Here is a 14,226-nt window from a genome sequence, read left to right on the forward strand (position 1 = left end):
AGAAGGTGTTCCCACACCGGCGGCTCGACGACGCCTCGCTCTTCAACTGGACAGAGTTACAGAGCCTCAACGCAGGACAGTGGTTCCTCAAGGTACTGTACTACTGTACTACGACGACCACCTTTTAGCAACGCTGGGTTTTATCATGGCTGTTTCCGTTCTGGTACAGTAAAACTGTAAAACTGGGAAAGGATCTAAAACAGTGGTTTTCAACCAGTGGTCCTGGGACCACCAGTGGTCCTTGAGGGGGGGGGTTGCAGGTGGTCCCCAACTAAATGATGGGGAGTTAACCACATGGACCCTTCCTTATTAGATCTTTAACTCTGGAGAGTGTCAAATGAAACCAAATTGGCCCGTAGGGGTCCATTTGGGTTGAACCCATTCAAATTATATTTTAAATTGAACCCATTCAATTTAAATTAAAATTTTAGTTAAATTATTGTTAAACATCTACATCATTTAATTTACAAAAAGTCTACAGTGTAGGCTGTTTTCTCTCCTTCAACATCAATACATCATGGAGTTGTGGGCAAAATCTTATCCAATGACAAAATATTAGTTCGTTTTGGGTCAGAGTGTCTGAATGTCATCAACTGGTCGTCCGTGGCTCAAATGCTGAATAAATAATGGACCTTGATATGAAACGGGTTGAAAACCACTGATCTGAAACAACCTACTTTGTATTTGTGGTGGGTCAGACACACCCTAACCTAACCATAACCGCAAGCACGGGAGCAGCGCATGTTCGAGCGGTTCCTGCATGTCGGAATTACGTGCGGATCCCCAGCTTCACACGGTCCATTGCCTTTTGTATTAATTATTATTAGTATTATGTTTCTAATCATTTTTATCCCACGATTTTGTAACCCATTTTTCACCCAGTGTCAATTATCTAATGGCTCTACACTCCCTCCGCCAACCTGGGGAGAGCAACGGACTGACATGAGGTCAGTTCCTTCGACGTAGCGCGTGGAAGGAACATGCTATTCCACCCAGTTCCTTTCCCCTCCATCAGGCGCCCCGGCTGACCAGGGGGAGGCAGTTTAGAGACCAATACTGCATGTTTTTTGTGAGGGTACCTAGCCTTTTGTATTCATGACTTCAACTGACTCTTTTAACTCCTTTATTGCGCGCTAATTGTAGCATTAACCACAGCTCCGGGTGCCAGCACTTCTCTCCACTTTAACTCCACTGTGTTAGCCAAATGCGCATGGGAAAAAAACACAGTTTTAGAACACAAACCAGCCCCTCACCTCTCGTCAGAAGCTTTAACATGGCGCCAGCATCGCAGGGAAAAGGCACGGATTTTAGAACCAGTTATGACTGTTTGAAAATCTCTCCACTGCTCTAAACTGAAAATATATATGCCTTCCCATAGTTGGAACGGTGGGGCGTTGCTATGGGAACCAGACCAATGTTAAAGGCTTCCGTAGGCATCAACCATTATATAGACGGAGTCCGTATATATAAGGACGCCACCTAGCGTCGACGTACGTATATATCGGACCTACTGTAGGAGAGAAAGAATTAAGATAACTCTCAGTAGTGAACGGCCGGATGGGAAAAACGTGAGGTTCCCAGTTCGATCCTGGGCTCCCCCAGACTTGGTGTCGAAGTGTCCTTGAGCAAGACTCCGAACCCCTATATCCCTAATTGCTCCCGATGTGCAGGTTGCTGCCTTGCATGGTTTCCTCCACCATCGGTGTATGAATGTGTGTGTGTGAATGGGTGAATGTAATGCACAATCTATGCCTTGGATGAAAGCGCTGATATAAATGCACCATTTAACTTAATTGAGAGAAGAAATGCATTCATCTTAAGACCAGTCAACACAGCCATTTCCAATGTGGTTTATTTTTTGGGTAACTTCCAAATTGATTGTGGCGTATTTACGATGGGTCTCTGTAGGACAGAGCAACAACAAAATGCCTGAATGGTAAAATATGTGCGGAGTACATTAAATAGGACTGTTGTGTATCTGCCTGTTATGTACACGCACGCACGCACATACACATACAGTACACACACACACATACACACAAACATTTGTTGATGAAATTGTCAATAGGCCCTTTATTTATTCATAGTTTACCTTAATCTTTATTTTAGTTTTTCTCAGTGATTTTTTTTTTTTGTCATCATTTAACACCGCATTCAGGCAGGACATATACAGACAGTACGTAATGCTTACTCAACACATCCCACACACACAGGCACCTGAGCCTTTATATTTATTAATTGACGAAACACAAGTATGTACTGTATCTCTCTGTGTCCTGGACTCCTGGGCTTAACTCTGGCGCCGTCCAAACTTGCCGTGTGTGAACCAGGTATTTGTAGTGGCACGTGGCAATTCCATTGAACCAACGGTTTCTGAGAACACCCCCCACTCTCCCCCCCAAAAAAACCCCACATACTGTATCTGTCTTGCGGTCTGTGTTTGCTTGGGGGAAGTGCATTCATCAGTTTCCCTGCTTGGCCAACCCGACCAGTCGGCTTCACGTCCGGATTGGTCAAACTTTGTGTCATGTGTATGCCGCTTAGCCAGCCCAATACAAGTCCCCGATTGGCAAATGATTTGTGCTGTTCACAGTTTGGGGCGCAGGCACATAGTCGCGTCAGACAGCGCCTAGATCAGGCGTCTCTTCCGGGTTTTTAAACAGCTGGTGGATGGAAATGACGCTCGTGCGCGGCTTCAACTTGTACGGTCGGCGAAAAACCCGGAAACGCTTTGCCGACGCCGCTAGGCGCTTTCTCGACGCCTCTTGCCGCGTATGCCTGTGCTCTTTGGCCCCCGGTATTGCTGGTTGAAATTTACGCTTTTTTTGCCTGACATTTTTTTGCCGTCCCCGATTATGTTCATGGTTGTCTGTCTGTCTGTCTGTCTGTCCACACGTACATTCGTCCCAACCTTGAGATATCTCAGGAAGGCCTTGAGGGAATGTGGCACAACAAGCGTACATTGGGACTCGAGCATGAACTGATTAGAAGCACTGTAGATTAGGTTAAGATCACTGTGACCTCGCTAAACCTTCACATTCCTTCAAAGTCTTCACTACGTGAGTCCGGAAAGATGTAAAACGGCAACTGGTCTGTGGAATTCTACCACAAACTGCAATGTGGTATTTCTAGTTATTGTTATTATAATTATAATTATATTAATTAACACTAATTAACAAGGGATACTATACAACACATGGAATTCATACTCTCCCTTTTCGAAATGAATGGGAGTGCTTTGTCCCATTCCTGTGGTCTTGAAAACAAATGTTTTAGTTTTTTTTGCCGAGCACATCTTTTACTGTACCTCTCTCCCACTTCTCCAGGACGACCCCTTCTGGACAGTCCACAGCTTCTCTGCACGGGAGCGACGCCTGGTGGCCAACCAGACGGTGTGCAGCCTGGAGCAGTTGCTGAAGCTAGCCTCCCTCCGCAACCACACGGTGGTGTTCAGACTCAGGAGACCCCCGCGGGAGCACCCCTGCCACTACAGCTGGATCAATGACACGCTGGAGGTCGTACGGCAGGCCAGTGCACCTCAGGGCCTGGTGAGTCACGTAGGAACTCGAGTCATCGTGCCCTGACAGAGAAATGCAAAGTAGTGGCGTACGTAGTGCACCTGCTCAAACACGCTCTGCAAGCTGCTCATTTGGTGTGTTTGTTCTGGCTATGGGGAAGGACATGCTACTCATTTATATTAGTTTAATTTGGCTAGTAAAATAAACCACGCTGATGTTTTGTACCCCTTGGGAAATGTGCTCTAGTCTAGGTTGTTATCACTGAGAAAATGTGGGTCATTTTTGTTTGCATAGGTTTTCCTTTAGAAGAACCAATGTTGATGTCGGGGGATGGTCCGTGTTTATCCTCAACACTGTGGCAAGATGCTACTGGCGAGCATATGATTCCCTACAGTACTGTGTCTTGCTAGGCTGGTTCCAGCCCCTGAATCACTAGCCACGGCCATTAAAATAATGTTCTTTTTTTTTTGTAACCCAATCTTTTCACCCAGTGTCAGTTGTCTAATAAATATAATCAATGCATGAGGAGTCCAAGCCGCTTATTTAACACGTTATTCCAACTTGTTGTTGAATAACAAAGTGAAACAAAATTAAAGTTCCCACTGATCCTTGGAATTAGACATATTGAGCTGCAGCGATGCAAGAAAATCATTTCAGAAATTGAGTGATGTGCATTTACATGACTGTGTGTGTGTGTGTGTGTGTGTGTGTGTGTGTGTGTGTGTGTGTGTGTGTGTGTGTGTGTGTGTGTGTGTGTGTGTGTGTGTGTGTGCATGCAGGTGATGTGGACTCCAGACGAGGACAGGGCCCTGGTCAGACAGGTGGCTCCTGCTCTGGTCCAGACCTCCCTGGAGAAGCACAGTCCTCAGAGACTCCATCAACAGGGCATCAGCAGACTGCTGCTCCGATACAACCAGGCCAGCACGCAGGACGTCAGGTAGGAGACGGAAAACATCAGCATATTGTTATGGAGAGAGACCAGCACAACAGACACAGCTAGGCACAGAGGACATGCTGCACACTAACAGACTACATGTGTACCTACTGTAGACCAGGGGTGCTCAGTTCAACGAGATCTACCGACCAAAATAATTACTATCCCTTTGTTGGAAAGGTTTAAACGTAAGACACACTTGGAACGGGAAATAGAGGGGGAATGGAATTGGTAGGTTTTCTTCTATATAACTTTGTAATGCTACAAAGTACAACACTCTTGAAAACAAAGTATTGCATTGTGGGTTTGGGCTGATAGGCCTTTTTTTATGTATTTTAGGGGAATGTCATGTGATCTACCTATACCTGCACAGCCTTTGTGATCTACTGGTAGATCACGATCTACCTTTTGGGCACCCCTGCTGTAGACCCATACATAGATGCTTCAGGCATACACACACACACACACACACACACACACACACACACACACACACACACACACAAATTCATATTCATAACACGGCACAATCTTGTCTCCGGACTCTCTAACCCTGCTGCATGTTTATTTTCATATTTTGGCCATTGTGTTGTTCCCATGCAGAGAGTTCTCTCGGAGCAACCTCAGTGTGACCCTGTACACAGTGAACGAGCCCTGGCTCTTCTCTGTGCTGTGGTGCAGCGGGGTGTCTGAGGTGTCCTCGGAGGCCCCGCACATTCTCAAGAAGGTGCTCGCACCCGTCTGGCTCATGGTAAGAACGTGAAAAAAATATATACACGGTTCAATCATCAAGTGTTGAAATAACCTGTAGTCTTTAGAGAACTGGACTTGAGTTACAATTGTACTTGTTTGACCACTTTTTCCGTTTACGCCTACTTTTAGCTGATCTACAAGCTCTGCCTCCTACAATGTCCTACCAGACACCAGGGTCTAAATCTTTTGGTGAAAGAGTAGAGAGACCACCTCCAACCACTGCAGATGTGCTTATCTTGTTACTTACTTTGTTAACATACTCTTAATATAACATAACATGTTACTACATACAGATTGCTTAAAAACGAAACGTTTTATATATTACAATGAATCCCGGATTGCAGCTTTAAAATAGCTTCAGCTAAATGCAACGGCTGCTTTTACATGTCCCTGACTCATCAGTTTGATGATGCCAGCTTGGCAGTGTGTCCTTAGTGACATACTGTGTAGGGCACTGTGTGGCCTGCACCAAACCACCCCCTAACAGACATACTGATACCCTGTAGGACACTGTGTGGCCTGCACCAAACCACCCCCTAACAGACATACTGATACCCTGTAGGACACTGTGTGGCCTGCACCAAACCACCCCCTAACAGACATACTGCTACCCTGTAGGGCACTGTGTGGCCTGCACCAAACCACCCCCTAACAGACATACTGATACCCTGTAGGACACTGTGTGGCCTGCACCAAACCACCCCCTGACAGACATACTGATACCCTGTAGGACACTGTGTGGCCTGCACCAAACCACCCCCTAACAGACATACTGATACCCTGTAGGACACTGTGTGGCCTGCACCAAACCACCCCCTAACGTGGTTCAGAGTTCAGGTTGGCACTTGGCACGGCATCTGCCATCATGGATGTTGGTGTCAGCACTGCACCAAGTCAGTGTAGCTACCAAACCTACCTGTGCCATTATCAGATTTGGTGTTAGTTCAAGTTAAAAGCACACTGGCCCGAACACACAGCTGAAAGTACGAAATATTCGTATTTGCGTGGATAGACTATCTTTAAAGTTTTCTTTGAATAATTTCCATTGCCCAACTCTGAATAGATGCATACAGACAATTTGCACATGGACCCTGTGATAATTGTGTGTGTGTGTGTGTGTGTGTGTGTGTGTGTGTGTGTGTGTGTGTGTGTGTGTGTGTGTGTGTGTGTGTGTGTGTGTGTGTGTGTGTGTGTGTGTGTGTGTGTGTGTGTGTGTGTGTGCGTGCGTGTGCGTGTGTGCGTGCGTGTTTTTCCATTTCCAGAAACCAGATGAATACTGCCTGATTTGGGTATCTGCAGACCTCATCTCCTTCGCTGTAGTCATAGGAATATTCGTTTTCCAGAAGTAAGTGTGTGTTTACAGTGGCGTGCGCACATACTATAGTGAGGGAGAGTTTATTGGAAAACAAGCGTTCATCTAGTATTCTCTCATCGCTAAAATCAAGCACTTGTTCCTGTTCCTCATGTAGACACTATCGGCTGTATTTTGCGTGTCTTAAGTACCAGGTCTTATTCCCTAACTTGAGTAAACTAAAGACCTGGAGGCGTGATCAATGCTCTTTGGCCACTCAGAATAGCCAAATGGCATTGATCACGCCTCCAGGTCTTTAGTTTACTCAAGTTAGGGAATAAGACCTGGTACTTAAGACACGCAAAATACAGCCCTATGTGAAGGACACATGACACATTCGCTATTACTGCCGAGGACACCGTATGGTACAATACGTTCTTGGCATCCTACAGTACATGCTGGCCCATTGCAGTTGGGAGGGGGGGGGGGGGGGGGTGTGGGGGAGGCCCTGTGCAGACTTGGCGTGGGAGGCCTGGCACATTCATGCACGCGCATGCATCACAGTCACACACACATACCATAGCTATTCTAGTTCTACTGCAATAATAGATTGAGGGAAAGTCACTTTTGCTTGCCTTCTTGGCTGCAAACGTGTCGGTACAATCCTTGTAATCCAGCTCGGCTGTAAATGTCATTCAATTTATTAGGATTGTGAGCCAACATTGACATGGTGCGCAAATACTTTTATATTAAGTTTGAAAGGTTTCCCTTTCTTGATGCCACTGTTTCTGGGATAGGACCTCACAGTTGGAGAAGGTTCTTTCAATCCTTTTTGAGGGGGGCGGAAATATCCAATATAATAGAGTTATGAATCTTTCATTCATTACTTTTTATTTTTTTTTATTTTTGAACATTTTGTTAGTTTTAATCGTTTTTAAAGCAGGTTTTAGTGTACGAGTAGTCAGGAGCGAGATTCAAAAACCGTAGAAAAATAGATCTACAAGCATCGCGATATGATGTGTTCGTTTTTTATTTTCATATTGGATGATGACAAAGACTAAAACAATATGATTTTAGTTAGTTTTGTAGTTACCCTTCAGACAATGACTCCACTCCTTGCACTCCTTGCACATACAGCCTTGATGTCTCTCCTCATGTGTTCTAAATGCACATTATGACTGTGTCAGGATGGAATGATTGCATTTCTAATGACTCCTCTCAGCTCACTGAAAGAATAGAAAGAACACATTGTTATATTGCCACGGGTACTGTTGTTATTTGATTAAGCTATAAAGTTGTGTTATTTATTTTGTCTACCTTGGTCTTTCCAAGCTTGCCCTGCATGCAAAGCATTTGTCATTATTACCAGATGCCAAATACATAATAATGTTGCATGCAAGTCGATGTACAGTATCAACATCCACTGCTTATTATGTCTTTGTCGGGTTTTATTGATTGAATACTTAATTAACAATTGTGTTAACAGTACAGGTAGTACAGTTAAAGGTTATGCTACAGAACCTTGTTGGGAGGGCAGTAAACGGACCCTTCTCAGCAGAGGGTTGGGGGCTTGGGGCACTTGTGGGTTTTTGCTCTTTCTTAGCCGAATGGCTGCTGCCGGCTTCTCAACTGACCTCTCTTGTCTCCCAACTTCTTTTTCTCCTTCTTTTTCCTCCTTCCCCCTTGAATTTCTTTGTTTTGTTTGTGTTTGTCTCTCTCTCTCCTCTGCCTGGTGTGCATGCTCTTCTCCTCCTCCTCCTCCTATGCTGCATTCTGGCATCTTCTCTCAGCTTTCACCTGATCAGGTAACTGGGTCGTTCTCCTCTGACCAGCTGTCTTCTCTCCTTTCAGCCGTTGCTTTGCCTTTTCTCAGACTTTACTCTTGCCGTCTCTTTTGCGCTCTGTCTGTTGTTGAACATCTTTCAACACTTGATGTTCTTTTCCCCTCTCTCCCTGTCCTTTTAGTTCTTCCTTTCATTCTTGTTCACTCTAGCCTTTCTCTCTCTCACTCTTTCCATCCCTCGTTCTGGCTCTAGCCCATTTAGACCTGAGGACGCATCTGTGTCACCTAGAAACAGATCTACTAGCTCATAGCGCGACACCGAGTGCCGCGCTACGGACTTGTAGATTTGCTATTTTTTTTTAATTGTGAAAATGTGTGCAAATCTTTGAATGTATATTCTTTCACAGCGAATGTTTTTAACTAAAATATTTGCTTCTGGGAGGTCCCTGGAACAACATATTTTCAGATCGGGTCGGCGCCCCAAATACAGATAATTCTGGGGGTCCTTGACATGAAAAGGTTTGAGCATCACTGATATAGAAAAGATGTCAGGAATGTCAGGATTTAGAAGACATTTGTAGAATCTGGTCCTTAGGTCTTAATGGGCAGTTTTTCTCGTCATCTTTCAGTCTGTCGGTCATCCTCTTTCCATTGTGTGACCTGTATGTTTTAATGCACTGCTGCCACTTCTCCCTTTGCCCTCTAGAGGGCATAGTATGAACACTTATCAAGCATACTGTCATACAGCCAAATCTCTATCCCAGTTGGCTGATATCAATTATTTTCCAACCACGCAGCACAAACTTTGACCATCACTCAGCCATTGAGATTTGAGATTAATTGTCCTTTTAATTTAACAAACAACCAAAGCTCTCAAATGATTTGTGGAAATGCCTCCAACAGGGGAAGTGCGCCAAGAGTGGCTATTATTGATTTGGCCTAAAGCCCTGCTTTTTTGCAGTTTGCATTTCGCAGTGCCTCTCTGCATTAGTCAATGCACAGTCTGACTAATGCATCTCAGTTAATGTAATTGAAATCAATTATTTTGGATTTATGGAGGCAAGTAAGGCAATGATGCTGCTTTAGGCTTACTGGCAAGTAAGCACTTTACTGTTAGGAATGCCTACCCTACAGGAACAAACATTTCAAGAAGTCAGGCACCGATCTGTTGGGCCTAACAGTGATGTGACTAGGATGCCTCCACAGTTGTATGGCATGAAAACGTACTCCTTGATACTTTATGTAGGCTACAACAATTTCTGATTGTAGTACTGTGATTAAATAGTTAAAATATAAATAAACTCTGTCAAGAGGTGACATTTTACATCCAAACATTCAATGCTGTCAAATCATGAAGTGGCCGCAGCACAGTTTGGACAGCAGAGTGTCCTAATGGTTAGTGAGACAATACGCAGTACGTTGCTCAGACTAGTCATTGGTCCGACAAATGACAACCCACCTCATCTCCTAACCTAACCATAACTGCCAGCACGGGAGCAGACACTAGTCCGACATGCGTCCGCATGTTGGACTAATGCTCCGTCGGAATTACATGCGGTCCCCACCTTTCACAAAACAGCATAGGCACAGTATGACCATTATGATAGCCATACAGTCGAATGAGAGCAGAGGCAGCAGTACTTCCTGGTGTACCGGGTGTGTCCGAGGGGACCTGGCTCTGACCTTTGCACGTGTGATCTCTGCAGGTTTAGGTCAAGCGGAATGCGCAGCTACAACCCGGAACAGATCATGCTGAGTGCTGCAGTCAGGAGGTCCAGCCGAGAAGTCAATATCATGAAAGAGAAACTCATTTTTTCCGGTAAGGAACCCCCAGTACAGAAGGGTGTATAGGTGGGTCTACAGCCCTACACTGTGAAATCCATAGTTTTAATTTAACTCTAGGAGTTAGATTAGCACTGAGGATTTTTAGTGTACGTACATGTGTCCCTCTCCAGTATGTATCCCTATATTATATCGTCACTATCCGGGAGAAACCTTGTATATGTCCAAAATTGTTTCCTATTCAAGAAATGGAAAAAAGTGTTCCAGTGGAGTTCCAAAGTAGTTATTATTTAGTTACAAGCTCTTGTTAATACTTTTCATTGGTTAGAACAAGAATACATTGCATGGATGCACCTGGAACGTATCCTCAGTGATGATGTATCTCAAGGTCATCGTGGTTTCGCGTCTCGCAACATCATACCTCTCACTCAGGTGACCCAGCCGGGGTGATCGAGTCCCGACTTACGTCCCAGTACGACCCGCGATCAGTCCCATTAGGCAAAGACCTGCCACACAATCCGCCACTCCCGAACAACTCTGCCGGGACTGGGAGGTAGCCCAATCTGGCACGTGGAAGGACTAGGCCTGTGGGTTGACTCCGGTCCGGGCCCCTCCTACGTCTCACCAGGTCCACTCCTGCTCTCACCAGACTCCCAGCACCAGAGACTTCATTCAGGAGTGGCGGATTCTTGAGCCGCAATGGTTCTGCAGGCTCCACCTGGGCAACGGTGCTGCTGCTTGTGGCTTGAATGGCCGTCCTAAAGGCCTCACCGTGGGTTTGTTGGGCTTCCTCCTCACGGAAGACACAGGCTGGGGCGCCAACCCATACTGCTCCCGGGTGCCGTCTACATTCCGGCTGCCACCCGTCTCCCCAGAAGTCACCAGACTATTCCTGGTTGTCACATAGTCACATGAGTTACTATAAATAGAATAACTAAGAACGAAAAAACATTGCATGGATGCACCTAGGACGTATCCTCAGTGATGTATCCCAAGGAAGGTTAAACATGTATAATAAAAAGACACAAATAGCAAATATATTCATCTACAAGCTCACAAAACATCACATTGTGATCTGTTGTGAACTTGTAGGTCAGATGTCATGTGGCAAACTATATAATACAAGGTTAAATACAAGGTTTTTGCCCAATAGAGATGATATGTGTCCCTCTCAGTACCCATACTGTATATGTTTGTTTTGGTCATTGTGTGTGGTCTTGTGTTTGTTTGTGTGTGGAGAAATAGCAGTTTGCTGATAATTCTAAGCTTTTGTTTTAACTTTGTTGAATACCATCAGGGTGCAGTACACTGCATAGAACAATGTCATGAGCACCAGAATGAGTAGACGCTAACACTATTTCAAAGTGATCCTTTCCTCTGATTGACACCAGCATTGTGCTAATGCATCAAACCGCACCCGTTTGGCATTCCAGTCATGTTAACCGTGGCTATTTCTAACGGGTCTGGTTGCGTTCAGTTGGGTGCCTGCACTCAAATGGCTCTGTTATTCTCACGCCTCCTCTTCTTCACCTATTTGTAGAACCACAGCAGCAACGAGCGCCCAGACTGCCGGTCGGATAGACTTGTGACTTTGAGAGTATCGGCGGCGCCCAGCTAGCGCGCAGCCCTTTCCAAGCATGCGTCTGAGTGTTTGTGAATATCCTCCTCCTCGACCCCGTCCTCCTCCTCCTCCTCACTAAGGTCACCCCCAGTAGGAGCCTGCCTCATCTCTCCATCCTGTGTGTGTGACGCGCATCGCCTCCTGTTCATCCCACCATCTCTCCATTCTCCTCCAGCGGGTGACTCGTCCTTCCTTCGTCCCGTTGTCCCATTCCATCCCTCGTTACCCGTTGCCACTTTTCTAGTCCAACCTGCCCTGCTCCCCTCCATCTCTTCATCCATCCACCCAACCATCCATCCATCCATCCATCATTCCATCCATCCCTTCTGCCCCGTCCCACCACTCCCTCCCATTCAGCCTGTCACTGGAGACCCTGTATAAGGGAAGTTACTCTATAAACACCCCGTTATGTCCACACAGACTTTGTGCTGGAGGGGCGTAAACGGTGAGTTTACAGTTCATGGCCATAGTGTCTGTTTTGTTTTTGTTTTTTGGCCAAACGTTCTATGTCTTTCTATCTATCTGTAAGTCTTTGGTCTCAGTGTTTATTTTTAGTTTTTTTTTCTCGTATACTGGAAAAGGCTCTTACAGGAAAAGGGGTTACAGGGCATTTCATGTACAGTATGCTGGTGTGGTTTGAAATGCAGTGATAAATGCTTTTCCAAGAGTGGCACGGTTAATATGTTGCTTCTACTAACATACTTAATATGAGAGCATATATGACAACATATCACAGTGTCTTTTGTTTTCTCTCCTCCTTGTCCCGTGGCGCCCTCCAGAGGTGAGCAATGGTGTGAGCAGCCCTGAAGAGTACCCAGAGAATGGCTATGACTACTACACCAACCAAGGCGTCAGCCACTGACTTTGACCAACTCCACGTATATATACCCTGTCCTGTGTGAATCTACTGTAAGACACTCGACCAGCATGCTGGAAATGTAAAAGGTTAAAGTTGAAAAGGGGTTGCATTATGTTCAGAATCTTTATTTTGTGTCACCCTCTCTCATCCATATAGTGTGAAGTGTGTTGTCTTCTACTTCTCCCACTGCTTATAGTCAAGAGGCTGCAATTGTTACCGCCCAATTGCTTTTTTTGTTTATTACTATATTCTGTAAATACCTTTTTTGCGTGTGTGTGTGTGTGTGTGTGTGTGTATACACATGCACACACACGCACGCACACACACACACACACACACACACACACACACACACACACACACATACACATACACACACATACAGATAGATATAATGTGGGACTACACGCACTTTTTATTCATGAAAATGATTAGCCAAATCTGTGGTCTCCTTTCCCTTATGTAAATGTTCAGGATTTCAAGTTACCTGCTAAATGTCTCACTCTGCTTGCTTTACTTCTTTTTTTAGCTTGTTTTCCGAAAGCAGTCACTTTATTTTCAAGCACTGTAGTTGACAGTAGACACTCTTATCAGCAGATGGAAAGTGTAATTAAACAGATAATTACTAGGGATGGCATGGTGCACGTGTACCTGATATTGCTCCTGCCTTCCGCTGGCTCTCTCCAGTGTGCTGTGGTTAATACTACTTTAATATTTATATTTAAATGTGAAAAAGGAGAGAAAAAATACAAACAAGCTGTTTACAGAGGCTCTGCCTTCTTCTATGAGTGAAACATTTCCAAGATGTAAGATAATATTTTTTTAATATACATTAAATTAATTCTGTTCCCTCCTATTCTTTTCAATCTCTGCATGTAACTTAAGTGATCATCATATCGAGTGATTGTGAGCTGTGCTCCGGGGGCAACCTCGAACTACCATGAAAATGTATGACTTTTGGTTCTTTTTTTAAGGATGTGTACAGTGTATTGTGCGTACCCTGATAGGGTTATTTTAAGTTGAGTGTGTTACTGTACATAAAAGGTATAATGTGCAAGAATATTGAGAGCCAGCTATGAACTACATTTGAATAATGTGACCACGGTGACGATGCATAATAATATAGCAATAGTCTTGACATTACAGAAGTCAAGTTCTTTCAGTACCTTGCTTTACAACTTCTGAATTATTACTGAACTTTTAGTATTGTGTTGAGAGACAAAATGCATCTTGTTGATTGACAGTGTAAATGAATGCTAATACGTAGATGATGCTGGGAGCTTTTAATGTGAAAATAAGGCTATAAGCTGTTGAAGGGAAGCTACATGTACTACAATGGGCTGCACAGGGTCATGGAATGGATTGCCTTTTGTGTTCATATACTTTATTTAGGTATTATTGTGCCTCAGAATGAAACATTAAAGATTCTTCTGATACATAATGCTTTGATTCTTACTTTGTAGGCTGGATTTTGCCCGTCTGGCTCCCGTTCGCAGTCTTATTTATTTTCTTTCAACCTCAACCTGTTTTTTTCCTCACTTTTACTGCAACACATACATTGGCCACAGGAATTGTATGCTCTCACCTGGTACAGAAAACTAGAGATCAGATCTAGAGTAAAGACTTGACAATCGATAAATGACCTATTTTGTCAGACCATGACACAAAACCTGACTATGTGCTTG

The 14,226-nt window shown here is 44.5% G+C and overlaps 2 protein-coding genes across 7 annotated transcripts in view; both read left to right on the forward strand.

Moving 5' to 3' along the window:
- The window catches only part of gdpd5b (glycerophosphodiester phosphodiesterase domain containing 5b), a 94,699-nt gene extending 80,537 nt beyond the window's left edge, over positions 1-14,162 (forward strand). For 3 of the 6 annotated variants that reach the window (XR_014569759.1, XR_014569760.1, XR_014569761.1), the window contains exons 10-17: positions 1-92; positions 3,327-3,548; positions 4,298-4,455; positions 5,056-5,203; positions 6,468-6,550; positions 9,986-10,098; positions 11,858-12,127; positions 12,462-14,162. The exon at positions 1-92 is cut by the window's left edge and continues 59 nt beyond it. Coding sequence is in view for 3 of the 6 variants with exons in the window: in XM_083773570.1 (XP_083629696.1) it covers positions 1-92; positions 3,327-3,548; positions 4,298-4,455; positions 5,056-5,203; positions 6,468-6,550; positions 9,986-10,098; positions 12,462-12,544 (899 nt within the window). In the remaining 3 variants the exon portion in view is untranslated. Of the gene's footprint in view, positions 93-3,326; positions 3,549-4,297; positions 4,456-5,055; positions 5,204-6,467; positions 6,551-9,985; positions 10,099-11,601; positions 12,128-12,461 lie in introns of those variants that run through there. The other 3 variants (XM_083773570.1, XM_083773571.1, XM_083773572.1) reach the window with 3 other exon arrangements.
- The window catches only part of siae (sialic acid acetylesterase), a 301,364-nt gene that overhangs the window by 252,290 nt on the left and 34,848 nt on the right, over positions 1-14,226 (forward strand). The window lies entirely within an intron of this gene.

This window comes from Protomyctophum parallelum (assembly GCF_964188405.1).
Source record: "Protomyctophum parallelum genome assembly, chromosome: 9".
In the NCBI taxonomy this organism is placed as follows: Eukaryota; Metazoa; Chordata; class Actinopteri; order Myctophiformes; family Myctophidae; genus Protomyctophum; species Protomyctophum parallelum.